This window comes from Rissa tridactyla, chromosome Z, assembly GCF_028500815.1.
Source record: "Rissa tridactyla isolate bRisTri1 chromosome Z, bRisTri1.patW.cur.20221130, whole genome shotgun sequence".
Lineage (NCBI taxonomy): Eukaryota > Metazoa > Chordata > Aves > Charadriiformes > Laridae > Rissa > Rissa tridactyla.
The window spans coordinates 57,517,560-57,545,362 of record NC_071497.1 but is presented as its reverse complement, the minus strand read 5'-3'; the positions used below and the strand labels follow the sequence as shown (position 1 = coordinate 57,545,362).

General features: G+C 43.8%; 1 protein-coding gene across 4 annotated transcripts; it reads left to right on the top strand.

Moving 5' to 3' along the window:
* VLDLR (very low density lipoprotein receptor) lies at nt 1–27,099 on the top strand. Of its 4 annotated transcripts, XM_054185169.1 has the most exons (19): nt 1–288; nt 4,478–4,597; nt 5,188–5,310; nt 6,205–6,327; nt 7,654–8,025; nt 8,133–8,255; nt 8,341–8,463; nt 8,913–9,032; nt 9,110–9,235; nt 9,612–9,783; nt 10,108–10,332; nt 10,490–10,608; nt 10,988–11,127; nt 11,245–11,386; nt 11,700–11,846; nt 12,774–12,863; nt 13,262–13,339; nt 13,453–13,622; nt 13,955–27,098. In XM_054185169.1, exons 1-19 carry the CDS (start codon nt 147–149, stop codon nt 13,988–13,990), a joined length of 2,691 nt encoding a protein of 896 aa, XP_054041144.1. In that variant the 5' UTR covers nt 1–146; the 3' UTR covers nt 13,991–27,098. The 4 variants fall into 4 exon arrangements, with proteins under 4 accessions (XP_054041144.1, XP_054041147.1, XP_054041143.1 ...); XM_054185172.1 differs by lacking the exon at nt 12,774–12,863; XM_054185168.1 differs by lacking the exon at nt 1–288 and having other exon boundaries at nt 692–4,597; nt 13,955–27,099.
* Nucleotides 27,100–27,803: the final 704 nt, after the last annotated feature.

The following is a 27,803-nucleotide window of genomic DNA, read 5'->3' as shown; positions in this document are numbered from 1 at the left end:
GCAGGGCGGCCGGGCGGCTGGTATAAGAGCGCCGCGGGGACACCCTCCCCCCGTGCGTGTCGCCGTCTCCCTCCTCTCCTCCTCGCCTCTCCGACCGCCGCGCCTGCCCGGCCGCCCTCCTCCCTCTCTCAGTCCCCGGCGCGGCGATGCGGTCGGACCGGCGGCGCGGAGAGCCCAGTGCCGCGGGTGGCAGCGGCGCCGGCGGCGGTGCGGGGCGGCGGGCGGTCCCGGGCTGCTGGGCGCTGTGGCTGCTGCTCGCCCTCAGTTGCCTGTGTGCCGCCGCCGACGGTGAGTGTGGGGCCCGGGGGGGCGGGGAGAGGGGGGCTGGGGGGCGCTGCCGCCCCCTGCAATAATTTCTTCACCCACCACCCTTTAATTTTTTTTTCTCTTTTTTTTTCCTTTTTTTTTTTTTTTTTTTCGGTCTCTCAGGCCTCCGCTGCGCCGGGGCAGGGGGGAGCGGGGCTCCGCGAAAACGGGCGAGCTTCTCGCGGATGGGGGCTGGGGGGGTACGGCAGGGCGCTGCCGCCGGGGTCTGCCCCGCCGCCCCCTTTTCGTCGCGGGAGGCGCCGCCTTCCCCGCCGGGCCCCGGGCGGCCCCAGGCGCCGGTGAAGGTGGGCCAGAGCCCCTGCCCGGCCGGCCCCCACCCCCCCCCGCGCCCGGGAGCACCTCAGCCGGCACAGACCCGGGTGCGGCGGGAGGGTTTGATTTTTTTTTTTTAAATTATTATTTATTTATTTATTTTCCTGGGCGCTGCCTGGTGCTGAGGGTAGGGTCTGCCTGGCCAGCGAGGGGGCCGGGGAGAACTGCGGCGATGTCGTGGGGGAAGGAAGAGGAGCCCCTGGAAAGCCTGCGGCGTGAAAGGTGCTGTCAAACTACTGTGCAACTTCGGCTTTGTGGCATCCAGCGGCACTGGCACGGCTGTAGTTCAGGGCCACCGGTTACCACCGTAAGGGATCTCCACCTGGTGGCAAGGTTGAGCCTTGCCAGCGCCGGGTCCCCCCTGGCGGGCTGGGCTCTCGCTGGTAGCGCTGCTGCTGGCAAGCTCCAGGGCTGCCTCCCAGCGCTGAAACTGTCACCCTCGTGGCAGAGGGACCTGCGCATTAAGCCCGTTGGATGGTCGATTAAAAATATTTTCCTCTTGAGTGGAATTAGTAATCAACTGGCTGAGTCCTTTCCTTCTTCAGGAACTGAGCTCCAGGCTGCCCATCTAGGTGGGAGGCGGGCATTTGATGTCTGCATTGTTGTATGGCTTTTAATCTCCTGACTAGTGGCCCAAAGTGTCAGATACTGGCTATGTTGGCAAAGTGTTCTTAAAGGTAGTTGGACTTTGTAGTCCTAGCTGTGTGCAGTAGTTCAGGCACTGGGTCTATCTGGAAGAGCCCAGCCAGGGGATTGTTGTTTCCAGTCCCCCTACAAGGAGGAAGAGGAGAAATGTCTGCCCAGTCACTCCTCAGTTTGCAGTCGTGTAGGTTACCCCCATGTCCAGCCTACAACAGACATGATTAAACAGCTGTAGTATGAAGGAGCAAGCAGGCTGGCACTGAAACTACTAGTGTACTGTGGTCAGAAATCATAGCAAGAGATATGCAGTGGAGGGTGACTCTAGCCCACCAAGTCAGTCTGATTCTTCCCTCAATTTGAGTTTGTGGCCCCACCAGCTCTCTTCTACTAGTAGTTGCAATTGCCAGGATCTGGGGGGAGTCTAAGCTAGTTCCTGTATAAGCTCTCCCAAGATTTCCCAATCAGTGTTGCAAGCTTTTCTGGGACTTGGTGTCAGATGACAGTACACAAGTGTCACATGTTTGAGGCTGCACAGATAAGTAATATGACAACTCGCTTAAGGGGCTGAGACACACTGTGACAGCAGAGATATGGAGGAAGCTAGTTTAACTTGGGTAGTCATTGTAACTGTGCTCCTTCACCCTGGGCGCATTGCTGCTTATGAGCTAACTTCTATTAAGTAGTTACCTGGGGAACAGTAACATAATATGTGTTAGCAGTCACAGCCTGTGAAGTTGCTGGTTCTCTCCATCTTCCGCTGCAGCCTTGTCCCAAGGAGGAGAAAAGGTGTACAGGTGATTCCAGTGTATGAGTAGCACATGAAGAGAAGCTTTGAATTAGCATCTGATTGAAAAATCATTAACTGTCTAGGGACTGAAGTTGCAACTGAGGAGGTTTGACTCTGTTGCTTGAAGTAGCTGTGGATTGGACTAGCAGTGTCATGACTAAATGGTTACCTGTCATTGAAGAACTGTGCTTGGTGTGAGACGGGAGACCACAGTTAGTTACTGGCTGGAGTCTTAACCGGGGCTCACTCCAGGCGGCCTTTAGAGTTTGACAGACATCTTCAGGAGTAGCAACAGATGATGACCTTTACCTTTGTGCACCTGTGTGTGTGTTAGGTGCTGTCAGTTCTTTACTTGTTTGTGGGTTCACAAAAGTAGTAGCTCTGACATTTCACTTGGCATCAGCTGCAGCAGTGATGATACTTTATTGGAATGGCCGCTGGTAAGGGTTGTCTTTGTAGAGTTATAGCTGTTAACTCCAAGCTCAGTTACTGTTTCATTTAGCCTTCTGTGTAGCTTCCCTGTAGCATTTGGTCAAAGTGATGTTATGTTTGTAAGTCACAATGTACTAGTCAGTCTTAGCAAGCCTTTTCTGGTTATTCTAGCTTGAAATAGTGTAACTAAGGACTGTGGAGTTATTTTGGGATCTCCTGAGTGGCAGGCTTAGTCTAATATCTCTAGTATGCTATTTTGGGAAAGGTTGACTGCACTCCGACAGCCTGGATGAGAATATCTCAAAACTTGCGGGAGTCAGTTGTTGCATATTTTAGGTGGTAGTACAGTAATAACTGGAATAGCGTGTGACCAGGGCTTGCAAGCAGAAGGCTACCTCTCTTAGAGGTTGCTGGACAACAAGGTGATGTCAGGCTTAGAACACACTGATAGCTGTGGCTTCTGCACCCTCTCTAAGCTGGCTGGGGTGTGCCTCCTAGCACAGGGCAAGCTACTTGTTTGATAGCTCTTGACCAAATAGTAGTAGCTTCCTGAAAAGGAAAGGAGGGACAGAAATACAGAGCACATGAGTTGATGTTCACTTTTTTGTCAGTCTTTGAACACAATTCCTATAAAACAAGTTGTTATGGCTTTACTCTGACTGACCAGTGAGCTGGTGTTTTACTCAACCAGTAAGGCTGCTAAAACATTAGCAGAGCTCAATAAGCTGTTGTTTCAATTCCTTTACTTTTGGCATGAATTTACGTGGAACACTCAGCAGGTAAAATCGCTCATGTTGTCCTTGCTTGTACTCTGTCCAGGATTTGCCACTGCCTAGTGCTTGATGGCTGAATAGCTTCTTTCCACTTGGAAACTGTCTTGCATTTTGCATGTTGTACACAGAAGATATAAAATAACAAGTAATGTTCCACTAAAATTTGATGCCCTTTGTGAGCCCTGGTATGCCAAGACAATGCACTGCCACTAAATGATGCAATAAACCAAGGAGGAGCAGGAGTCTTGCATCATGCTGTAGACATGTGCAGCCAATACCAATGCGTGAGCTAACATGCTTGCCTGCATTACATGCATTACATGGAACAGCTCTGGCTTAGCAGCTGAAGAAGCAGGCTGCTGCTTTTAGTGACAGTTATAACACAGCTTCAAGACAAAGTAGGTTCCCTTGAGGGATGGGGTCATACGGTTTCAGAGCTGAAGATACTCTGGAAAATGCCCTCCAGCTCTAAGCATCATGCAGAAAGCAGTACCTTACTCAAGCATACTAACAAATCAAGACTGTTAACAGTGGTGAGACAACAGACTTAATTCCAGAAGGAAGTGATAATTTATCTTGCTCTCTTAGCATCACACTTGATCTAGCTTTAATAAGCAAGATCCAGATAAGTAATCACACTTCTTGTGTATACTAAGGAATGTCTCTGTGTGCTGTTGTTTGAGGTGTAACTAAAATCATTATAACTTGTTGTTCAGCTACAGAGCAGATATCTAAGCTATCTTTACAGACATCTTGGGGATTCTGTTGTAATGTGTCGGCAGCAGAGTACTCAAATGCTAATGCAGCTTGATATTAGTCAAGTCTAAACTCACTTTGCTTGAAGTTTGAAGAGTTTTGAGGACGCAATGCTGGGTGCTAGACAGCAGAAGTTACTGTGTGCATGCACTCCTCTGCCTGTCAAACTTGACCCTGCCTTGAAAAGGAAAACTCGGGAAGAAGAACCTGTTTTCTGGCAGGTGGACTGTCACAGTGCTTAAGCTCTGCACTTGTACTCTGAAGGAAAGCTTCTGGCTGTATTTTAATGATCGAGTAATGTCACTACAAAGACTTGGAGTTCAGGTCTGGTTTTGTGCTGGTGTTACACTGTTTATTAAGCTGGGTAACTTCTTGGTCAGCAGTGGGGGGGAAAGCAAGAAAGTATTGCTAAACAGTATCAGAGCTTATGTTCCTTTTTCTATTGAAGGTGCCAGAGCAAAATGTGAGGAATCCCAATTCCAGTGTAGTAATGGACGCTGTATTCCTTTACTCTGGAAATGTGATGGTGATGAAGACTGTTCAGATGGCAGCGATGAGAAAGCTTGTGGTAAGTAATCAAAAGAAATAATACCTCTGTAGTAGTACTTGCTAGTTGGCGGTGCTAGTTGCTAAGCCTAGCTTTAGCTGCCAGCTCTTGCTTTAAGCAGACATGGAGGTTCAGATAGATGACTAGAGGTACGTTAGAGAAGAGGCGAAATGGACTCAATATCCAATGCTGGTGTGTTTGAACTGCCAGTCTGCTCAAGCAGACCTAAACTGTTACCTTAGGGTTACATAGTACCATGCTTCTGTAACGACAAATCAAATGCCCTGATAATAAACTCAGAGTTCAAAATCTGAATATTAATATCAATAGACCTTACTTTAACCCAAGTGTGTTAAAAGCAGCAGCTATTCTAGAAGCATGGTCTCCTTTACAAATAGCAGTCCTTCAGTGCCTGCTTATAGGAAGATAAATATTTCTCTATGCACAGTATAACTCTCTGGGAAGTGTTAAATAGCGCTGCCATTAGACTGGTGGAAGATGACACCAGACATCCAAGAACTAAGGACGGTGCCTCGCTTTCCTAGGGCAAGGCAGCTTGTCTCTAGCTGCAACCAACAAGCTAAGCTCTGGTCTGTCGTTCTCCCTTGCAGTGAAGAAGACATGTGCTGAATCTGATTTTGTGTGCGTCAGTGGTCAGTGCGTCCCTAACAGATGGCAGTGTGATGGGGATCCAGACTGTGAGGATGGGTCTGACGAGAGTGCTGAACTGTGCCGTAAGTGAGCCTGGCTTGTCGGTGCAGGCAAGCCTGCGGAGAGTAGCATTTTGACTTCTTGCCTGGTTGCAGCCCGGCTCTCCTCCTAGACGAAGGATGAACGTATTGTCTTGGAGAGCACCTTCCTAAGTGCTAGCTTGGTTTTGGCCACATCGGGGTCTTGACAAGACTTTTTACTACTAACTCTCCCCACTACTGAGTGGGGAGACTCTGTATTTGCACCTGGTAACAGATAGCAAGTACAAGGTTTTACTGACAGTCAGAAGCACCAAGCACAACACAGCAGGCCTCACCATTACTGTGGTTTGTTCACCAAGTGATCACTGTCCTCAAAGACAACTACTTTGGAAGATAACCAGAGCTAGTGTAGGAACTGAAGGACTGACTACATGTTGGGAGGTGGGAAGCAGAGGTGCAGAGGCTTGACTGGGACGTCTCACAGTTAGCAGCCCCAGTCTTAAGTGTGGTAACTAATCAAGGGATATAGATCTGTGAAGCTTCATTTCCTTGTGTCATTAGGATCCACACTGAGGAATACTTCAGCCCCAAGTCCTACTGCACTTTGGCGTTACTCCTGCCTACTACTATGTGTTAATAGCTCAATCTTCTACAGTGTAACTGGTGTGCAATCACAAAACTATGGCTACACAGATACTCTTAAAATACTAATCTATTGGGAGCTGGAAGCATCCTTTTTTACCGAACACTACAAACTAGTGTAACCTCTTCCATGATGGAGCTATCAACTTAGATGGATCCTGGCATCTAATTAACTGCAACTCTGTCCAGAGCTGAAGCCTTTCAGTCTCAACTTTCAGGACAACTGCTAAAACCCAAGATCAGTAGCTCTTAAACTTTAGAACTCTTAAATTCAACTTAAACTTTTTTCAATAGATATGAGAACATGCCGAGTAAATGAAATCAGCTGTGGTCCTCAGTCAACCCAGTGTATCCCAGTGTCCTGGAAATGTGATGGTGAAAAAGACTGTGACAGTGGAGAAGATGAAGAGAATTGTGGTAAGGGAAGAAACAGTGGCTGCATAACTCTATTTGAAATTGACTTGTCTGTAAAGGAGCTAGCTGTGCAGTATACCTGGGAAGACAAATTTCTCATAGTATCAATATCTCCTTCAACCTACATTCATCTTGTATTGCAGCCCGCTTAACAAAGCGGACTTGCTCTAACACTCCTCTGTCCTGCTAAGTTAAGAACTACAGCAATATAAGCTATACAACATCTATCTTTGGTCTCTGGCTAATTTTGGCAGTAGTCATAGGTTTAGTCACATGTCAGGCAAACCATCAGAACTTGTTCTCCGCAGAGTTTCTCAACAGGTAACTCTAGTTGCTGCTTACATTAACAAATGGTCTCCTAAAAACGTAGTAGTGACTTGTAGCCAAGGGCACAGCTGATCTGCTTTAAAGCCCTATCCTGGAGTATTCTGTGCGCGTGTCTGAAAGTGCAGACTAGGGAAGCTAGGTTTCAGGTGCTGGGGGGCAACTTCAGGCTGGTACACAAGTGAAGCTGCCACTGTTAGAGTGCAGCATTCCTGGCTTGTTCTAATGAACTTGCATACATATGAGTTGGCTGCGGTGTCCTGAGATGAATTTGCTGTTACCAAAGCCACAGGGCTGGCTTCTGTCAGAGCCACCTTACTTGGGCGGACTAATGAGACACAGATCTGCAGACTTCTGGTTTGTGCCTGTGGAGTTGCTGCCTTATTCAGCAAGCAAAAGCCTTAATCTGCAAGTAAATCTATGGGCAGCATTTCTAATGAAGCTGATAAAACTATCAGCCTAGGCATACTGAGCTGCTAGCTACATTGCTATTAAACCAGCATAATTTGTACTGGCATAAATTGTGTGGATGTGCTTAATACCACACTGATCTAGGCAAATGGACCACTGCTGTCCTGGGGACCAGCACAAAACACTTCAATTTCAAACTATAGTGCATGCTGACCATCTGGCTACCTTAATCTTAGTCTGTACTCTAGAGTTAGCAATTCTCTTACCTTCTGTCTCTGGTTCACAGGGTTTGAGCCTGTTTTCTGAAAGGCTCTCACTCTGAAGCAGAACAGCCTAGCTGCTTCAGAAGGAGGTTACTTTCACGCAGTAACTCAAAACTGATACCTCTCACTCATAACATCCAAAGGCAAGGAGGACAGTCTGTGTGAGGCCCAGGTGTTTTGTGGGTGGTCAGTTAGGCTCTCCTAGAGCCTTATACAGGATGCTGACCTTCTGTAAACTAACAGCTGAAGAACCTGCAAAGCAAAATACCTTCATACAAGAGTCTGACACCTTGTGATAATCTGCTAATCTGTCTTACTCCTGTTACTCCAGGCAATGTGACTTGTAGTCCAGCAGAGTTCACATGCAGCAGCGGGCAATGTATTTCCAAGAGCTTTGTCTGCAATGGTCAAGATGACTGCAGCGATGGCAGTGACGAGCTGGAGTGTGCACCTCCTACCTGTGGAGTTCATGAGTTCCAGTGCAAGAGCTCCACTTGCATCCCCATCAGCTGGGTGTGTGATGATGATGCTGACTGCTCTGACCATTCAGATGAATCTCTAGAGCAATGTGGCCGCCAGCCTGCACCTCCTGTGAAGTGCTCTGCCAGTGAGGTGCAATGTGGCTCAGGTGAATGTATCCACAAAAAGTGGCGCTGTGACGGGGATCCTGACTGCAAGGATGGAAGTGATGAAATCAACTGCCGTAAGTTAACTTGGTCGTTCTCTAGGAGGTGCTGGTTGGCTCCTGTTTTTATTTTCTTTCCTTCATCAGACCTCAGGAGTTTAAGTCTGTAATGGCTGTGTCCGCAGCTTCTCGGACCTGCAGACCAGACCAGTTCAGATGTGAAGATGGTAACTGCGTCCATGGGAGTAGGCAGTGCAATGGTGTGAGAGACTGTCTGGATGGCACTGATGAAGCAAGCTGTAACAATGGTAAGTGTGGAACTAAGCAAGAATAAAGTCTTTGCAGAATATCTGTTGAAGCTGCTAGTTGCCTTCATAATCTTCACTATCTCAGTTATTCAGTGCTCTGGACCTGGCAAATTCAAGTGCAGAAGTGGAGAATGCATAGATATCAATAAAGTGTGTAACCAGCAGAGAGACTGCAAGGACTGGAGTGATGAGCCCCTAAAGGAGTGTAGTAAGTGAACAAACTCATTGCACAATGCTGACCATTAGACATACTTGGATACAGCCTCTGAGCTGTCAGATGTCAGTCTGGAATGCCCATCTGCACTTCCTTGGTGGCAAACAGACAACCAAGAGCATCCTAGTCAGTAGGCTAGTTTTATCCTAGCCAAACTGGCTGTTGGGATGACTTCTCCATGGGCAGAAGGCACTTGAAGGCATTAGGAACTCTGAAACTTCCAGAAGCCTTAATCTTTATCTATGCTGCCAACTTGTAACACAAGTAACATGCTGATAGTGTAAATTTGAGGAGGGTCTCACACATGTGCCTTCAAGTGCCAGAGTGGTTTATCAGATGTGGCAGGCATCATTAGAAAATGACTGGGTATCTGGTAAAGCACCCTAAGACTTTAATCTTAAATATGTGTGCTGTCTCAGAAGTGGATAATTCTTCTCTTCTAGATATAAATGAATGTCTGGTGAACAATGGTGGATGCTCTCATATCTGCAGAGATCTCGTTATTGGCTATGAATGTGACTGTCCAGCTGGGTTTGAGCTTATAGACAGGAGAACCTGTGGAGGCAAGTATCAAGTAGGTTAACATGGACCCTTCTGAGGGTGTTGGAGATAAGAACAAATTAAATTGTTGTCTTCACAGATATCGATGAATGCCAGAACCCTGGTATCTGTAGTCAAATCTGTATCAACCTGAAAGGGGGCTACAAATGTGAATGTAGCCGTGGCTATCAGATGGATCTTGCTACTGGAGTGTGCAAGGCAGTTGGTGAGTATTGGCATAAGACTTCTATATCCCTGCTTTAAAATGAGGTAGCAAGTGATGTACAGTTTATGCTATTCTGGTTTTGACACTAGTTGTGCTGTGTGAACACTCCTAACACTTTGAATGATGTCATGGTACAGTACTTAAAGTTGCCTGACATAAAACTTCTTGTGTCTGCTCCCTGGGCAGGAGGACCCTCCCTGTCAAGGGGCGGAGGGAGGAAAGGATGAGGTATGGTACAGCCAAGATCTCTGTCAGGATCCACTAGCAAGTGTGGAATGGCAAATACTAAATATGATGACTCTTAAAACTTGCCATAAAATAACAGTATGTGACTGCATGTCTAGAAGTACAGGTAACACTTACACTCTTTCCACAGGGAAAGAACCATGTCTAATTTTCACCAACCGCCGGGATATCAGGAAGATCGGTCTTGAGAGGAAAGAATACATTCAGCTAGTAGAGCAGCTAAGAAACACTGTAGCTCTAGATGCTGATATTGCTGAGCAAAAGCTTTACTGGGCTGACTTCAGCCAAAAAGCGATCTTCAGGTAAATGGACTCAGCTTCTGAACCCTCGTGTGCCCCCCTAAACCATCTCACATTTTACCCAAGGTAATTCTCTAGGCTCTAGTGATGAGAACTAGGTTTCTGATGTCCTAAAGACAAAGTACAGTAGGTGCAAGTCCCCACAACTAGCAATGTGTATGCTTATTGCACATCCTAGTAACTGCTGCTACAATTGTACAAAAGGCGCTCTGTGGAAAGTCACGAGTGCATCTTCTACATTGTCTGCCATGTGCAGTATTTGCTGAGGCATGCCAGGTGGTAATATTTGGAGGAAGGGGTTGAAAGCAAGTAATTCTTGTCTTCCAGTGCCTCTATTGATACCCGTGATAAAGTTGGAACACACATCAGAATCCTGGACAACATACACAGCCCTGCGGGAATTGCCGTTGACTGGGTTTATAAGAACATCTACTGGTCTGACTCAACTGCAAAGACCATTTCAGTGGCTAGCCTAGATGGCACAAAAAGAAAGGTTTTGTTTCTCTCTGAGCTGAGAGAGCCAGCTTCTATTGCTGTAGATCCTCTCTCTGGGTGAGTATTTGTCCTAGTTCTCTTAAAAGAGCGGACCTACCAGCTACTCCATGTCCTGATAACTGACTTAGGTAGCCTTTGTTAGTTATTGGTCATAACTAAGAGTGATACTACGGAGTACTATAGTGCATCATACAACATAAATTCTGCTTCACAGCTTTATGTACTGGTCAGACTGGGGTGAGCCAGCAAAAATTGAAAAAGCAGGAATGAATGGATTTGACAGACAGCAGCTTGTGACAACAGAAATCCAGTGGCCTAATGGAATTGCTCTAGGTATGTTGAACTTGTCTCTGTGCCAGAGGTATTCTGGAGCTTTAGCAATTTGTTTGCTACAAAAGCCAAGGTCATCCTTCAGAGAACTATTTTCAGCTTCTGAGAATGGGAATTTCCTGTGTGCCTGGAGACATTGCAACAGGTACAGATAGCACTTCTCAGATACTGAAATGGTAATTTTTCTTGCACTGCTCTATATTATAGTTGAGGCACAGGCCACTTAGGCAGCACTGCAGCAGCCTTCTGCATCCTGGTGTGGTAAGAAACTAGAGCAACACTACAACTGTTCTCGAACCTGTGGGTATTTCAACTTTTGCAGGAGGCTTTGGAGGTTTTTTCCATGTAGATAGTAAATATGTTCGGGTTTTTTTCCTCCTAGATCTTGTAAAAAGCCGTCTGTACTGGCTTGATTCCAAACTACATATGCTGTCAAGTGTGGACTTGAATGGCCAGGACCGTAGAATTGTGCTGAAGTCTCATATGTTCCTTCCTCATCCTCTTGCTCTAACAATATTTGAGGTAAGAATGACTTCCTCTAGTAACTGTCAAAGAGCCTCTTCTTGATAGTAGGAGGCTAGCAGTTATGGTGCTGATAGCAACACAGAGGTAATGGGATGCAATTATTATGTCTTCTAGGACCGTGTGTACTGGATTGATGGAGAGAATGAGGCAGTCTATGGTGCCAACAAATTTACTGGATCTGAGTTGGTTACCCTAGTGAACAACCTTAATGATGCACAGGACATCATTGTGTATCATGAACTCGTTCAGCCTTCAGGTAACTCTTACACAGTTTATAGTTATGCCAATGCATAAGAAGCTGCTTGGGTGGTGGCAAGGTGGCAAATGGTATCACCCCCCTATATAGTTGTCTGCTTCACCTCTAGTTAGAGTGCTTGGTGCCTTCTAAAATAGGCACCCCCACTGGGGTTGAGAGAAGGTCTAGTTGCAGTTGGTCTCTCTTAGGCAGAGCAGGTACAAATCTGTAATGTGCAGAGGCAAGTAACTCTACTAGAGCAATTGTTAAGCAAATAATGTTGCTGTACCCCTGCAATATGAAGGCTCACTCCTGTCAATTGCTGTACCAACAGGCAGGAACTGGTGTGAAGAGAACATGGCAAATGGAGGCTGTAGCTACCTGTGCCTGCCTGCTCCTCAGATAAATGAACATTCTCCAAAGTACACTTGTGCATGTCCTGTTGGATACTTCTTGAAGGAGGATGGTCTGAGATGTGCTGGTATGGTAACATGACTGAAGTCTCCTCCAGGGTGGATGGGGAAGGAGTAGGGGTACTGAATCTGTTGGAAGCAAATATGGTAGTATAGGCTCAGAGCTTTGCATGAGTTAATCTGATGTAATTAGTCTTGGAGGGGGTGGTCTTCTAGCATGTATTAAGCTGACCCTCAGAGTCTGCAGGTGCTGTTCAAAGTCCATGCTTGGTGTCTGCATCATCATCATTTGCAACAAGACCTGTACCTCCATGGCTTTCTGCAGATAGCAAGAACACGCACAAAATATACTGATCGCCTTTCTTATAAAACAAGGGGTATAAACTGACATGACTCTACAGTGTATAAATACAATGTTGAGAAGCTGGTAGGCTAATCTTGCTGGCCAAGGAAGTTTGTTTGGACTTCCTTTCATGGTCCAAACAAACATGCTACTGCAATTACCCTGAGGACTGACTCTATGGCACACTTGTTTGTCCAGTGGAGTGAAACTAGAAACACCAAGGTGCCACTTACTATATTGCATGTTGATTCTGACTGCCACAGTTAGAGCACCGTATGCAAGGACACTGTCCTCAGCTGGCTGCTCTAAAGGGTTGCTGTAGGTATCAAAGACTGTACCTAACCAGTAAACTTGTGGAACTAAAATCTCACTCGGAAAACCTGATGTGAAGGATGGGGTAGCTTACTGTTGTCATGGCTCTAAATACCTGTAATTCATGCCTGATTAACTGTCTAGGCTTGGTTTTGGAAGTATTTTTGATCAAAAACCCTCAACAGAGGCTGTGCTAGTGAAATAACTAATATCAGTGTTTCCAGTAAAGCTAACAAGCTGCATGATCATTCTGCCATCTGCTAAACATTCACTACCATGGCTTTCATAGCTAAGCTATTGCAGAACTTCAGGATTAACTGGGTTCTTGATCTATAATTAGTTTCAGGTACTGGAACAACTGTGGCTTACACTGAGGCTAAAGATACCAGCACAACAGAAAAATCTCCAACTCTTGGACTAGTTCCTGGAGGTACTGGTCCCAATAACTCAGACTGCTAAACATTAGAGAAATTAAATGCAAACTGACCCACTAGCCTACTTGAAGTTTTCTCCTTTGCATGCAAGTAGAGAACACAGGCCATGTCACGTGTGTAGTACAAGTACAACAGCTACAGCATAAACAAGTGTTAGTTCACTTACAATAGTGTGGAACCTGTATGTTTCACAAAATCTCAGGAATGCTCAGAGAAAGAAAGCAATAAAAGTAGCATTTTACTAATACAGGATGAAGCCTGTTAGGCAGTTCTTGCAGTGTATTACTGAGAAGCTAATATGTGATAGCACCTTCTGGGCTTGGAAAGTGCTTGCATCTGACAAAGTCTGCCAGCCTATCAGTAAGCAAGCTTACTACTTCAAATTCTCATGCAGAATTCAACATCAGTGGTACAGCATCTGCAACACCTGCCTCTGGAGGAACATCAGCAGCTTGGACTGTTCTTCCTGTCTGTAAGTACAACATTCACTAGCCTTTGGGACCCTTTGTGGTGGGGCAAGCCACCCGTAGTCAGGAGCTTGACTTGACCCTACTCCTTACTTGCAATCTGCTTCTCTCCCTAAAGTATTGCTGGTGGTGGCCGCAGTCGCTGGCTACTTCATGTGGCGTAACTGGCAGCACAAGAACATGAAGAGCATGAATTTTGATAATCCTGTCTACCTGAAAACTACAGAAGAGGACCTCACAATTGATATTGGAAGACACAGTGCTTCAGTAGGACACACCTACCCTGCAGTAAGTAAACCTATTCACATGTCTGAGGCTCCAGGTTAATCCTCAGAGCAGATATAAAGACTGCTGAATGATACCTGACTTGAGTTTAGGAGAGGGCTTTGCTGTTGAAAGCTGCAGCCAAACCACTGGGCTGAATCAGCTGAGAACTTGCCCTTTTAATCGGGGTTAAAGTTCTAGTAGGCAACTACTGTCCTGTACCTGGGATGGGGCAATCAACATGGCCACTAGCCTGCAGAACTAGCCCCTGTTTCAAACTGCTGTGTAGTGATGATATGCATTGTTTTTTATCTTTATGAGTACAGTTGGAGCTAACTTGTCCTTATTTTGTACAGATATCTGTTGTAAGCACAGATGATGATACGTTGTGAGCACTGGATCAGCAATCACTTCCAGTTTACTTGTGTTTTACACTCTTTGGGGATAGTAACCAGGTTTGTGGCTGAAGGACTTCCTCCATTCTTGGAAGAAAGAAGATACTTTCTATATGTATGGAACACTTATGTAAATAGCTATTTTATACAGATTAACAACAAACTCTGTAAATACCTGTCCACAACAATTCAGCTTTTAGTGGTTACCATTTTATCAGTAACCCTTGGATTGGTCAGTCAGTAACACCACTGACCAAATATAAAGCACTTTCCATAGAAAGCCATATTCCAGCCACAACTTGTAACAGCTGTACATATGTGTATAGGACACTTGTAAATATTATTCCTGGAAAATCACTGTCAAGCACTTTGAAATACTTCAAATGTAAATTACTGTACACTGTCTTTTTCAATGATTGGGGCAATGGCAATAGGAAAAAACGGGTTACTATGATTGCCAAAAATTTGTAGACATAAGTAATTTTGTATGTATGATTGAAACAATCTTCTCTGTTACCTCTTAGAGGTATACAGATATGAATGCTCTTTAAGAAACTACTGTAAACCTTAATTCAAGGGGGGGAAAAATAATAAAAATTAAGCAATTACAGTATTGGTCTCCATTATTATGCTAGCACTGAAGTAAAACATAGTATCTCCTAAGTTGGAAACTTCAGTGGGCTACACTAGTACTGCCAGCTTAAGTATTTCTTAAGTTATTTCAGCAGTACCCCTAGACTGCTAAGACAGTACTGATCTGCCAGGTGACTGAGGTTTGTATTTAAGACTGATACTCTGCAGGGTACTGGACTGAATGAGTCTCCATTCATAGGAGTCCAGCTGGACTCCTAAGTTAGGATTGACTGGCTAAAAATTACTCAACTACTACTGCAAGCTCCTAAGAGGTAGCATTGACAGAGATGCTACATTAGAGACAGGTCAAAGCATTGTCTGCCAGGATGTTACACACATGTCTGAAGGATGTTATGCGCAAGCTCAGTGGTGTCAGTCTGTTAGCAGTTACTCTTTATGGCCATGCCAGTGCAAGTTGGGTCTTGGTAGCTGCTACACCTGTATAGAGGAATAGCAGAGCTGTGACTCAGCAGCTAATCATGGCAGCCTGCTCCTGCAGTCTTGGTGCCAAAAAGCCCCTGCTGCTACACGTGTAATGAGAGATGTCCCCTGCAATGAGCATCAGTGAGCTAGTGTCTTCTGCCCTGTGGCAACTCAATTCATTGTAATTGCTCTAAACTACAGATCACTTGAAGTGCTGTAGCCTTTCTCTTGGGTGACCATGGGAGTGAAAAATAAATTATACAACGGTTCTGGGCCCAGGAAGGTGATATTCATCTGGGTGAAAACTGTTTAGTACGATACTATTTGAGTGCTCATTTCAGTAGCACCAAGTATGTTCCTTATCCACTGTACAAATTTAGCTCATTCATGCAATAGAGAAGGATTAAGACAGAATTAACTTTGCAGGTTCTGTGGTCATCAGGCATTTTGCTCTGTGATCAAGTTTGCAGTAAAGAAAGAAGAAGCTTTTAATCTTTATGCATAACTACTTGGTAGTCTTCAACTGAGTGAAAGGTAGCTTCCCTACCTGTTAGTAGTTTCCTTAATGACAGATCATTTTTGTGGGGTAAAATTGTTGTTTCTCCCCTGATGCTGCAGGAATTTGGCCTTGAGTTGGCACCCCATAACTACTGTAGCAGGAGGTGCTACTTTACCGTTGTTCCTGCTGCTTCACTGCTCCTTCCCCCTTCAAGGTGAAGAAGAAATTACTTCTGATTGGATGCAGGTTCAAGGCTAAGACATAGTTTGAAAGAAGCAAAAATCTCCTAGCTATGCTTTAGTGATGACTTGTTAAATCATTCTCAATCCATCGTGTCTCTAAAACAGTAACAATAAAAATCATCGAGCCAGAACTTGGATCAGTTCCTGGGCTTGGTTCTAATGCCTGTTCTCATTGCACTTACAGCTGGGGTCTGCTCTCTTAATGGTCTTTTCTGTATTGTGGACTCCATTCTTGACAGATGAGGACAGCTGCCAACTTCTGCGGATTTAAAATAATTTGTTTCTAGCAAGCTCACTACTCTTTGGGGGGTTGAAACCTCTAGACAGCTAGCCCTGGCAGCTCCTGTCTGTCTGCAGACAATTTCAGTATCTGGAATGCATGTGGGCTAAACTGTCTTGCAAAGATTAGGATGTAAGGAAATCTCAAAATGTTCTGGCCAAGAATACTGTATCTGTTTTGCTGAGTACTTTCTGGCATAAAGTGCCTTTCATATCAGCCTAATATGTAAGAATTATAAGTTATTAGCTAGAATTAAACTTTTTCAGTTAAATGCCTAACCTGAGATACTACAAAGTATTTGTGTTAAAATGTGACAAAACCTTAAAACATAGTTCTCAGTCGGCTTGTTGGTTGTGAATTTGCATGGCAGGTAAATAGAGGCAAAATCCCTTGCCTTTTTAGTTTTCATACAGATGAACAGCTCTAATTCTTTGCTAAAGTTCATTGCTGTCACCAGTATCATACCAAATACTATATGGAGTAGAACAATAAAGACACCTCTTCCTGAGGTTAACATTCAGTTGAAGTAGCAACTTAAATCTAATTTGGGAACCTGAGTTAGTTCTCACAGAAACTGTGGACTCTGGGAACCTGTTTTCTGACTTTAGTCTAATGTACTGAACAAAGTTGTCAGAATAATACCTTGCCACACAAAAGTAGTTTCTGTAGTCTATAGGAGACTTTACACTTTACCAGGTAAAACTTCTATGCCTTCAAATAGCAGGAGGGAGGAGGAGTGGGGAATACCAGGCAGTAGCAGGAGATGATATAAAATGGCTTGTACTTAGTTGCAGATGTTGTTTGGCTCTTAATCTCACTAGGTTTATTTTGCCCTGACCCTCTTCATTTTTGTATTATGAAATCGTTGTTTACTTCCACAGCAGGGCTTGGAGAGTAGTCAGAGATTCCTTCTGTAAAAACAGATCCAACTTCCACAGACAAATGCCTTACTATCTTTGAACAATTTTTTTTTTCGCCTGCCATCTGCAAGTGTTTGACTCTGCTTTATTGCTCTGTCATGTGACTCTTTTGGCATCTTAATGAAGGTCGTATAGCTGTACTGAGCACTCCTGCAGCAGCAGCCGGTGGCTGTGCTGGTGGTCACTAAGTGAATTGTCAGAGATCATCCTTGTCTCAGCTCCTCTGCTGCAGTCTCATGGGCTCCCAGTGCAATGGCACATTCATAACCTGTTTGGTCAGGTTTCACTGTTAAGTTGGGTTTGTATTCCTCTCGAAGAACTTTCTGCGAATAGAAATATAAATATGGCTTTAGTTGGTTATTGAAGTAGTATTTAAGGTAACAGTATAATTTTTGTTTCTCAGATGAATGCAAAGCCCTCTGCTTCTAAATACTGCCAATTTCTGTTCGGTGTCTGCTAGCCAGCAAGAGTGCAAAGCTCGTTTTGAAACTGTCTTTTTCTCTCCTTTACAAATATGCAGATTTCACTTAATGCTGTCCCTCTGCTCCTACATTACGTTTTGCATCCTATTTGATCTGCCTTTGAGCAATAATGTAAAATATCTACAATGCCAACAAAAACAGAGAAAATTGAACACAAGGGGAATTGAGGTTGCTCATGTGATTCACTTCTTCCCCTTCTGCACCTCATTCCTCTTCAGGTAACTGCAGTGTGCCTTTTCCCAACCCAACTTCTATTTTCTTACATTTTTAATGGACGTACCTTTCCCTGCCTGCCCCTTCAGATTTTTGCTGAAACAGTGAAGATCCATTTATCTATTTTCATCTTGCTAGATTAGGAAAAGGGAGAGAGATAAGGACTTAGGCTGGAAGAAGTAGAATGGGAGACCTCAGATAAAGGGAAAAAGCTTACAACTGCAGACGCACTCCTCACTCCATAATCTTGGATGCAAGTGAAGGCCTGCCAGTACTTCAGATATGCCACAGCATGTCTGTGAAAAAACATGCTCCTGTTCCTCCCTTGAGCTGTCTCACAACAATGCTTGGTATTGTCACTTACTGGAAGAAGGTGCTTGAAGACGTGTGCTCTGTTGAAGTGCAGAAGCTGACATTCCTGGTGTGTTGCTTTTAATTTTTTTTTTTCTTCTGAAAAATCTTCACAATTTGCCCATATCTAATGAAAAAAGTCTTTAGACCAGGGGAGGGACAGAGAGGCTGTGAAATCACAGTTAGGCTGCTCAATATAGGCTGTTGAACATCCAAGATAAAGGCTGTCTGTGGAAAGGATGATGGTCTTAATTCCCCCTTGCACAGCTCTGGTCAGGACACTTAACACACCTCTGTCAAGCAATGGAAAATGCTTTGTATCGCACATGGTAAAAAACAAGCACTACAGCCTGAAGAGTCTACTGAAGGTTAACTTAACTAAGACACTCTTCGGTCTATAATGAATTGCTTGAGCATAGGAAACACTAAGCACTAAATCAACACAAGTGACCAGTAAAACCAAATATTTAGTAGAAATGTTTTTTGCCTGTCGTGATGTCCTCTGTAGAAAAACTAAGCAGTTTTTTAGGTCCTTTCTCCCCATCTTCCGTAGACATGCTTTCTTGGAGTCAAACTTCAAAATACATGGAAATGGAACTGTTTTACCGTACTGCCAGTGCATAGCTTTAGAGCTCAAATAGTTGGATAGCAACTTGAAAAGATTAACTTAACATTCAGAACAGTTGTTTCCCTCCAGTGGAAAGTATTTATTGTTGAAAGGTCTCTTGGAAAGGCTGATCGCTGAATACAGCAAATGCCATAACAATCTAGAAGCACTGCTGCCTGCTATAATATCCCTTTTGTGGATGTGTTCAAATGAGAAGTGATGGTTTTGTTTGGACAACTTATTGCTTATTCCTTTTTTTTTTTGGCTCTTAAATAAATAAAACCTCACCTGTCCATTTAAGTTAAGATTTAGACTTTCTAATTCAAGAAAGTTAGCTTGTGATTGGGTAGTTGCATAATGTATTGTGGTTGTAGTTTTGAGCTCAAGAACTCGGCAATAGAGTACGTGCTTTAAGGCGTTGTTCATTTCTCTCAGGCCTGGATCGAAAATGTGTTTAGGGCTGTGTCTCATGGGGACTTAGAAATATAAGTAACTTATTTGGTGAGGGGCAGTTAAGGAAATGTTTTGGTGTTCTTAATTTGAGCTTTAGCTAGTCATCCTCCCCTGCTGAGGTCCTGATATCACTGAGGTAAAATCTGATGGAGGTATTCGATTGTATGAAGCAACTCCACACACACTGATGGACACGTCAGAAACAGTCTGCATAGAGTTACCAAGGGTTGATCATGCCCTACGAACCAGCTTGCCTTTAGACTTTCAAAACTGTCTTTTATGTTATTCTTCTGTCCAAATTGGGACATTGCAGCCTGCATGGGAGGACAATTAGATGGGTAAAAACTGGTTGGACACTTGGGGTCTGAGGGTTGTGCTCTACATGGGAGTGGGTAACAAGTGGGGTACCACAGGGTCTATCCTGGGAAGAGTTCTGTTCAACGTCTTTATCAGGAACCCTGAGAAGCACATGGAGGACACAGTCGTCAAGTTTGTAGAGGACACCAAATAAGTGGTGGGGGGCAGAAACACAGAATACATTCAAAATAAGAGCTGTTGCCTTGAGAAGATTTGCACAGGTGGGGGGAAGGGAGGCTGACAGGGACCCAATGAAATTCAGCAAGGACAAAGGCCAAGTCTTGCTCTGGGAAGGCAGAGCCCTGCAGGGATACAGGCTGGAACCAGGCAGCAACAAGGTCTAGCAGTGCCTGTGGTGGTGTGAGCTGGATGTGGCCCTGAAAGCCAGAGGAGGGCAGGGACTGTCCCCTCTGCTCATTGCTCATCACACTACATCTGGGCACTGCATCTGGTTTTGGGTCTCCAACAGAGGAAGGATGTCAATAAAAATGGCCATGTTCAGCAAACAGCCAGCACGTTGGTCCTGGGCTGGAGCCCTTGGCCTGGGAGGAGAGGCTGTGGGACCAGGGCTGTGTCAGCTGGGAGAAGAAACTGATTTGGAAGCACTCAGCAGCATCCCTGCCACCAACAGAAGGGGACAGAGGAGCCTCAGCCAGAGTTTTCACAGTGGTGCATGGTGGGAGGGTGTGAGGCAGTGGCACAAGATGAAACACGAGAGGCTCAGTCTGGAGATAAGGAGGAGCCTTTTCCCCATGAAGATAGCCCGGCAGTGCGGACAGGGCCCAGGGAAGCTGGTCTCTCTCGAGCTCAGGGGGGTTCAAGCCTGGACTGGGTGAAGCTCTGAGCACACGGCTGAGCCTGCTCTTGGAAGGGGCTGGGGCTGGAGACCTCCCCAGGTCTCCACCAGTCTGAACAGGATCCTATGCTTCTGTGATTTGTTTGACCATTGAGGAAACAAAGGAATTGATCAACCTTGCAAAATGTTGTTCTTTTGACAACAAATACACAATTTTTTCTCAAAATGGAGGTAAATATTGTCCCTGTAGATGAGAGTTCCTGTTCTGGATAAAATGGAGAGGGCAGGCAGCAGTAAATCATACCATCTTTGCAGAAAATGGCCTAGGCCCAGCCATTTGAGCACTCCGGTCGTTGGCAGCAAGTTTAAGTTCGTGATGAATTTTTCCACCTCTTGGTTATCTCTGTTGGTTAGCGCTAGTCCTCTTGTGTCAGTGGGGTTTCCCTTGTGATCCTTCAGTCCTATTTTTGCAGCTCTAACAGGCCAGGTAAAGAAAACTTAACCAATGTAGAAGCATGGCTTCTCAATGTCTAAAAGACCTGGTGCTCAAGGAACTTGATTTGTTCTCCTGTGTTGGCAATGTTGCCTGGTGTGGTGTCACTGGTAAGTATAATCTCTGCAGAAGATTAAAAGAATCAGATGAATAACAAAATATTTTTCTCCAGTTACAGCTGAAATGAGTAGCTCAAGAAGTTTATACTTCAGTATTTATTTCTGCTTCGTGCTCTTGCAGTCTGCAAGTTAAATGAAGCTTGAAACTTGTTTACTCCCTGGTGAAAGCATTCCCACTGTCCAAGTGACAAATACTGTGCGTTTCTAACTTTCAGCTTGTGCCTCTAGTGGTAAAAGGAGTTCACCTCATGAATCTTTTTCAAATAATGACACTTGATAAAGCCTTAGTACAAAAATTAAAATTGCATGTGCAATTAGTGATGGAGGAGCAACTTGGTCGTTCTGGTTTTCCAAGAAGAAACATTGGTTATTCTGTAATTAAACAACATCTAACCCACTCCCCTACCCCTACCCCACCGGCGTTTTTTTGTTGAATAATAGGGCAAATTGAGGGGGTGTCCATACTTTATCTTGATAAGTTGTTTGTTGTGATCCCTACACATTATAAAGTTCCCTTGCAATTTTTTAATTTTACTATACCTATTAGCTTGCCTCAGAAACAGAGTTTTTAACAATTGCTTGGACAGAGGTAGATAGTTGACAGATTGTAAAATGACCTATGCATAGAGTAAGAGCTAGCTCCTCCTAGCTCCTTTTCTTCTTCAGCACCCTCCACTGCTGGTGTAATTTATGTAAGTGAAGGCAGAGAAAGAAAAGCTGAAAGCTGCTTAATTACAGAGAACATAATTCAAATGGTGTCATGAGAACTGCATTTCAATATTTGATACAGTGCATCTGCTTGAGAGAAAAAACATCCAAAAAAGCCATTTTTCACCATCTTGTGTGCCAGATACAAATAGCCACCAACTGCTGAAGACTAACATTTTGTTAGCTGTCTTTGTAATTTAAAGGTCACATATGAGCAATAGGCGATCCTAGCTATATGACACCACTTGAAGGTCCCTTGTTGACCAGCGAGAACCTCTAGCAGGAGGCTGTTTAGTGCTCCATGTATAAACATAGTTTACTCTGACATGACTTTCACTAGGAGCTACCCCAAGACTTTCATCTAGCATTCAGCAATTAAAAGGATCCACTTCAGACTATGGCCTCTGCAAATGGCTGTGAAATAAATCAGCATTAATAATTAGACCTGACATTTATTTTGTTCTTCTCCTGGTTGTCTAACACTTCAGTAGCAGTTAGTTAGTTTAACAAACATTATGTGACACTTTTTTACATGGTACTGCAGGGACAACTGAGAAAATGAATCTGCCTTTAAATTATTTCAGAATGGAAGGAAGTCAAGCAGCCAGCCTGGTCATTTAGAGCTTAACAATCACATTAATGGATCAGTGATGAATTGAAATAACCACAACTTGTGTAAGTCTAGTCATTCTTTTCAGTGAGCCTGTTCTGTTCTCCCTGTGGGGAGGAAATGAAGCTTCACACTCTGCCTCAGGAGACATGGGTAAGCTAATCATCAGTAGAGAATATTCCAGTGCCGCTGAGGCACCTAGACATGTGGCACCTTCCCCTTTATCTGCACTTCCGCTTTTAGGGTTTTTTTTTGAAGACTCTTCATGCTCTGCAGTAAGGTCTGTAGGACTGAGGAGTACTATGTGGGTAACCAAAGAGGGAGCCCTGAGTTCCCTGGAGTCAAGGAGCCTCTTGTGGGCAGTAACCAGAGAGTGGTGAATGCACTGTGAGGTAGTTGTCTAGGCTACCTCTTGGTTTTGTTTTTGTCATCCCATACCGTTAGATAAACTTCCAATCTCTTTTGTGTTCACCATAGATCACAGGAAGGAACCTGACCCAAATCCATAGCAATCAGAAGCAATTGCATGGATAAATCCAAGAACATAAGCGAGACATGCAAAACTCCCATTGCTCATGTTGCAAAAGATAGGGCAACCAAAAAAACACACAAAAAGTCTGGAAGGCCTCCATAAGGCCTGCAGCAACATCCTTGGGTACTCTTTGAAGGACTAGTCCCTGCCAGAGAGTCTGGGGCTTATGGAAAGGCTCCAGCCCTCTTCTCAGGGCAGTGTACGATGGCTCATCCATCTGTTGAAACAAAGGAACAAGGAGTAATAAGCAGGCAGAAAGACATCCTATATTATTTAAGATTTTCAGAAATTAATAATAAAAATGGAGCAGTACGTTACAGACCAGAGCATAAAATCACTTCAAGGCAAAGATGAAGCTACCACATTAACCTGTCTTGCAGGGAATCCTTTATGAGCTGCGTTAAGTACACAAGAGGAGAGGAAAGGATTGCCTTTCTCTAGTTTGACTATGAATGAAAGTCCAGAAGACCAGCCAGGCACAGCTCAGCTACTAAAATGATGAGAATTAACAAGGCCATAAACAGTCAGTGGGAGGGAATATACATTACCAATGTTTTGATTCATTTTGGTGCTTTTTATTTGGTACAAATAGGAAGGAAAATGAATCAGTGTCTGTTTTCAGCTTGACAAATTTATAGCGTGACCTGCTTGGAACTTACCATTTGCTTTTAAAAGAAGGACACAGACAAGCGTACCAACAAACAGTCCAATTTACTCTATACAATGTTCTTGAGAGAGGAAACAAATGTGTAAAAGTCACAGAAATCCTCAGCCTGGCACAGAAGAAAATGCCTCACTCAGCAATTTGTCTCCTTAAGCACACAAGCTGACACAGTTAGCTACAAAGAGGTATTGTCACAGGATCCCCTGGCACTCCAGAGTTTCTGTGTTCCAGTCCATCATGTTCAATCGTTTAATCTTCGTGGACCTTTAGAGGTATGACTAGACAATACAGTCCCGTGCTTCGAAAGGAGTCACAGCTGCCTTCAGATTAGGTACGTATGAAAGGCTATTAAATAGCTCTTGTGGTAATTAAGTGGAAAGTGTATTCCACTCATTCTGCTATTTGTTTCCTGTTTCATTTAGGACAAATCTCTTTCCTATGCCTCAGTTTTTCCACTTGTAACAAGTCACAGGGCCATTAACTACAGCCTGTAAAGCTCAAGGGGAGTACGGGTGCATGCACGTATATGCACTCATATATACAAGCATACGCGTATAAGCAGTTTTCACTGAAAGACACCCAATACCATCATTTAACCAAATTTTAGCAAAAACTGGAGATGAGTTCCTCCAGTGTTTTGATGCTGGGTTTTTTTTCAGTAGGGAATCTAGGTGATGTGCACCATAAGGACTTTTACTTCACTGTTAGTTGTAAGATTTTACATTAAGCATGTTTTGCTTAAGGAGAGAGAAAACAGAAATTACATATATATGAAGTTTAATCCATCCACATAAATGAAGTGTGTATATGTTCATTCTACAAGATGTACTACACTAGTCTGAGATGCAAGTGGCAAGTTTGAAGGTAACAAGAAGAGTAAACAGAAAATATTGTGTCAAATAGAGAACCACAGAAAAATCCTTGGATGTCATCTAGTACAGCCTCCTGCTCAGGCCATGGCTCATTTCAAAGCTAAATCAGCTTGCCCAGGGTATTCCTTGCCTGGGCAAGTTTTGAAGATGCAGGAGATGGAGTTGCCGTGACTTCAGGGCAGCCTGCTGCAGGGCTGCATCACTCACACCTTCAAGAATTTTGGAGATTTTTTTTTTTTAATGTATCTCACAGTTTGCAACTTAGAACAGACTTCATTACTCAGGTCTTGATCAAAATATCATTAAGATGTCAGGTTCTTTTAGCAATGTGTCAGTAAGATTTTCTGGTGCAGGGCCATAAAATAAGGCATTGTTCTTTGAAAACAGTAATGGACCCAAATACAGATGTCAGCCCCCAAAGTGAGTCTGAATGTGTTATTCTTCGGCACAGCTGACATAATGCTTTTAATGAAAGTAAATGTACTTCAGCAGCTGGCCCGGTGAGGCTTTTGAGTGTATGTTTACATGCTTAAGACTCTTCTGTTAACTCATAGCCTCAGTCAGCATCTCCACAACTAATCTGTTCATCTGTTCAAGTTACATGGGAAGTTCAAGAATAATCTGCATTTGCTTTGTGTTGTTCGGAAGTCTCACGTACATGCCTACTGCATTTGTCATGCATTGCCATAGTGTCATATTTTCAAAAGCAGCAAGCTAATAGTATGAGCAAAGGCCTTAAGGATGTAGTGTTGCTGACCTTCAGATGTTTCAGTTTCATAAGACTATGCCATTAAGAACATTTTTAAAAATCAAGATTCCTCTTCAATTTAACAAAATCATGATACATTGCTGTGATTGTGACCTTTACATTATTATAATGCTAAACCATCTTCGTCCCAAAGTAGTGGAGATTTTATCAACAGTGTAAGTTGAAGGAGAAAAAAAAAGAAAGTGTCTTGGGCTGATTAGCTTACTCATTCCAAAGACAAAGAGTAAAAATCTAATTGGCTCAATTTGTATCACTGTATCATTTTGTCTTACGAACAAAGAACACCGACCGGCATAGAAGCTGGGTGTACTCTATCAGCCTACCCATCTGTTGCTGCATTAAAAGTGGACAATTGAATAAAATCTGCTATTAGAGAGCTGTCTCGTGGCGTTAAAAAAAATAAAAATCAGCAATTTGTTAGCTCTTTGCTAAAGCTATACTATTGAACATGTGAATGGCTCCCTGACTTGGAACATAATTGTTTTCATTCTGCCTATCTTAATTCAAATCATGCACTGCCTGCTCCCTGAGACTAGGCACATTTCCACCACAATTGGTCATTTTTAAAATGGTCACAATGAAGTGCTTTGCTTCTGTGTTAATATTGTCCTCATGATGTTTTCATTTTCTATTTCTCCAGTGCTACTCCGCCTTCTCAACAGGCTTCTTAGGTCATTAGCAAACATGAGCAGCCTGGGATAATCAGTAATGTAGGAAGCAAAGGACAGCCTTCTGCTGGAGGCTAGGTGACCCCTGCATTGATGACAATAGCAAAGCAGTCAAAGGCTTTTTTTCACTTTGGAAAACAGCGCTGAGCATTCAAGTTGTGGTGGCAAAGAACTAACACCCACAGGAAAGCTGAGAGTCCACTCCTCACCTAACCCCTACCCCTTTGCCTTGCTGCAGGAATGCAAAAGGACCCCGGGTCTGCCTTACAGGAGAAGTGAACAAATTTGGAGGCCGGTGTAGCAGGAGGCGTCACTTTTAACCAGAGCACAGCTGCGGGCAGACAAATCCTGCGCTGGGCCATATTCCTGTGGGACAGACCCTGTGGCACTGGGAGATCGGGCCAGCCCTGAGGAAGCAGAGCAGCACAAAGGTTGTAGCGTTGCTCAGTTCCTTCCCCCTCATCTGGGATCTGTGCCAAGCACAGGCGAGCCCCGAGGATGCCTACCGTCTCCCTCCCTCCCTCCTCTCTGCAGCAGCTGTGCACTCCAGCACCCAAATTAAGATTAATCACTCCGTGGTGGCTCTTTTGTTCAACTGTTTTTAAACTTGGAGACCCCTTTATGCCGTCAAGTTAACACAGGACTCGGGGCTTGAATCTGCATTGTTGTCTGCTTTATGCAGTAATTTAATAGGCATGCCAAATGGTAGTCAAACAGCACTAAACCCTGACCAACTTTTTCTATCCTTTGTGTACAGACAAGTGATTGTACAAGAGGCAAAACAGAATAGCTTGCTTGATGTAAAACAAGCTGCAGATTTTAACATATTGTTGTCATTTCCATCCTAGCTACAATTAATTAAAATTCATTTCATGTGACTGAAAAAGGAAAGGCATGGTTGTACACAGGCATAACAATCAACACTGTGCACGCTGTAGGTGGAACAAAAAAAAATTTTCTGAATATTCATGAAAGTTTGCCCTGTTTTCAACAAAATCAAAGCAAAGTTATTTGCTCTGGATAAAGGGGAAAATTACATGTCAAAGATTACAAAAAGAAATATCATGTATTAGCAATATTTTTTCATATGGATCCTACTTCAGAGTTAGATATGATTTCCGTTATATTGACGTAACTACATAAGAATGTGATTTTCCCTGTCTGAGACCCTACATGTGTGCTATGTTTGCCTGGAGTCTGGAGCACAGCCATTCCTCAAACATCCGCAGAAAACCTGGAAGCCTGGGGATGGAACCTGGTTTCCCCAAAGTGGGAGCTTTACAGCCGCAGTAATAACCTAAAAGTAACAGTCAACTAAGTTCAGTAGGATATATTTTACAGAAGAGAAGCCTCCAGGATCAGAATAGCCTAAATGGTAATGAGGAGATTATTAAGAGGAATCCGTTAAATTTTACAGCAGAAGTTTTGCATCTTACTTAATTGCCAGGTAGCTTGTTGACTACTCTGTGCAGGACACAAGACGGTCTTTGCACAAGTGGGAAATGTCTACGATACTGTAAAGGTCTGGAGTGTATGTTTATTGCATAACGATTTAATCTACTTGATTTGATGGGCTTTGCCACAATTATATCAGCTTAAGAAACCAGTGAAGCTTTAAGGTCACGCCCTGAGTTTAGAATATCCCTCAGTTTCAGGGGAAATTTCCATCTGCCTTTAAGAAACCAGAAGTAGTTTTCCTCTGGTTTTCGGGCTGAGCAATCTACTGTTAGCACACAGTGTCAAACACCAAAGGGATTCTCTTACTTGAAACTACGCAAAGAAAACACATACGGCTTATTTAAATAGTGACATTTTAAAATTCAACCTGCCTTGAGCGAAAGAGGACGTCTTCATAGTTTTAAATATTTGGGTAGAAATTATCCATGTTACTTTAAAAAAAAAAAAAAAAAGAAAATCAAAATAGTCATTGGAAGCAACATTTTACCTTCTGGTGTCTTCAGACACACTATTGTCCATCCAGTATTACTGTGAGATATGAGCTGATTTTGAGGATATGTCAACTAAGTAAGCAGAAAAAAACATGTCAGTTCAGGGCTTAAAAAAAACACCTATACCTGAATATCAAGTCCTGTGAAACAAAAAAGCAAGTGATTGGTTT

What these genes read in the sequence shown, in the direction of transcription:
- VLDLR (XM_054185168.1), top strand. Translation starts at nt 4,327, where the DNA reads ATGTCACTACAAAGACTTGGAGTTCAGGTCTGGTTTTGTGCTGGTGTT. An exon ending in TGGAGTGTGCAAGGCAGTTG is followed by an intron (nt 9,236 to 9,611) that starts GTGAGTATTGGC and finishes CTCTTTCCACAG; the next exon opens with GGAAAGAACCATGTCTAATT. An exon ending in GGATGGTCTGAGATGTGCTG is followed by an intron (nt 11,847 to 12,773) that starts GTATGGTAACAT and finishes ATCTATAATTAG; the next exon opens with TTTCAGGTACTGGAACAACT.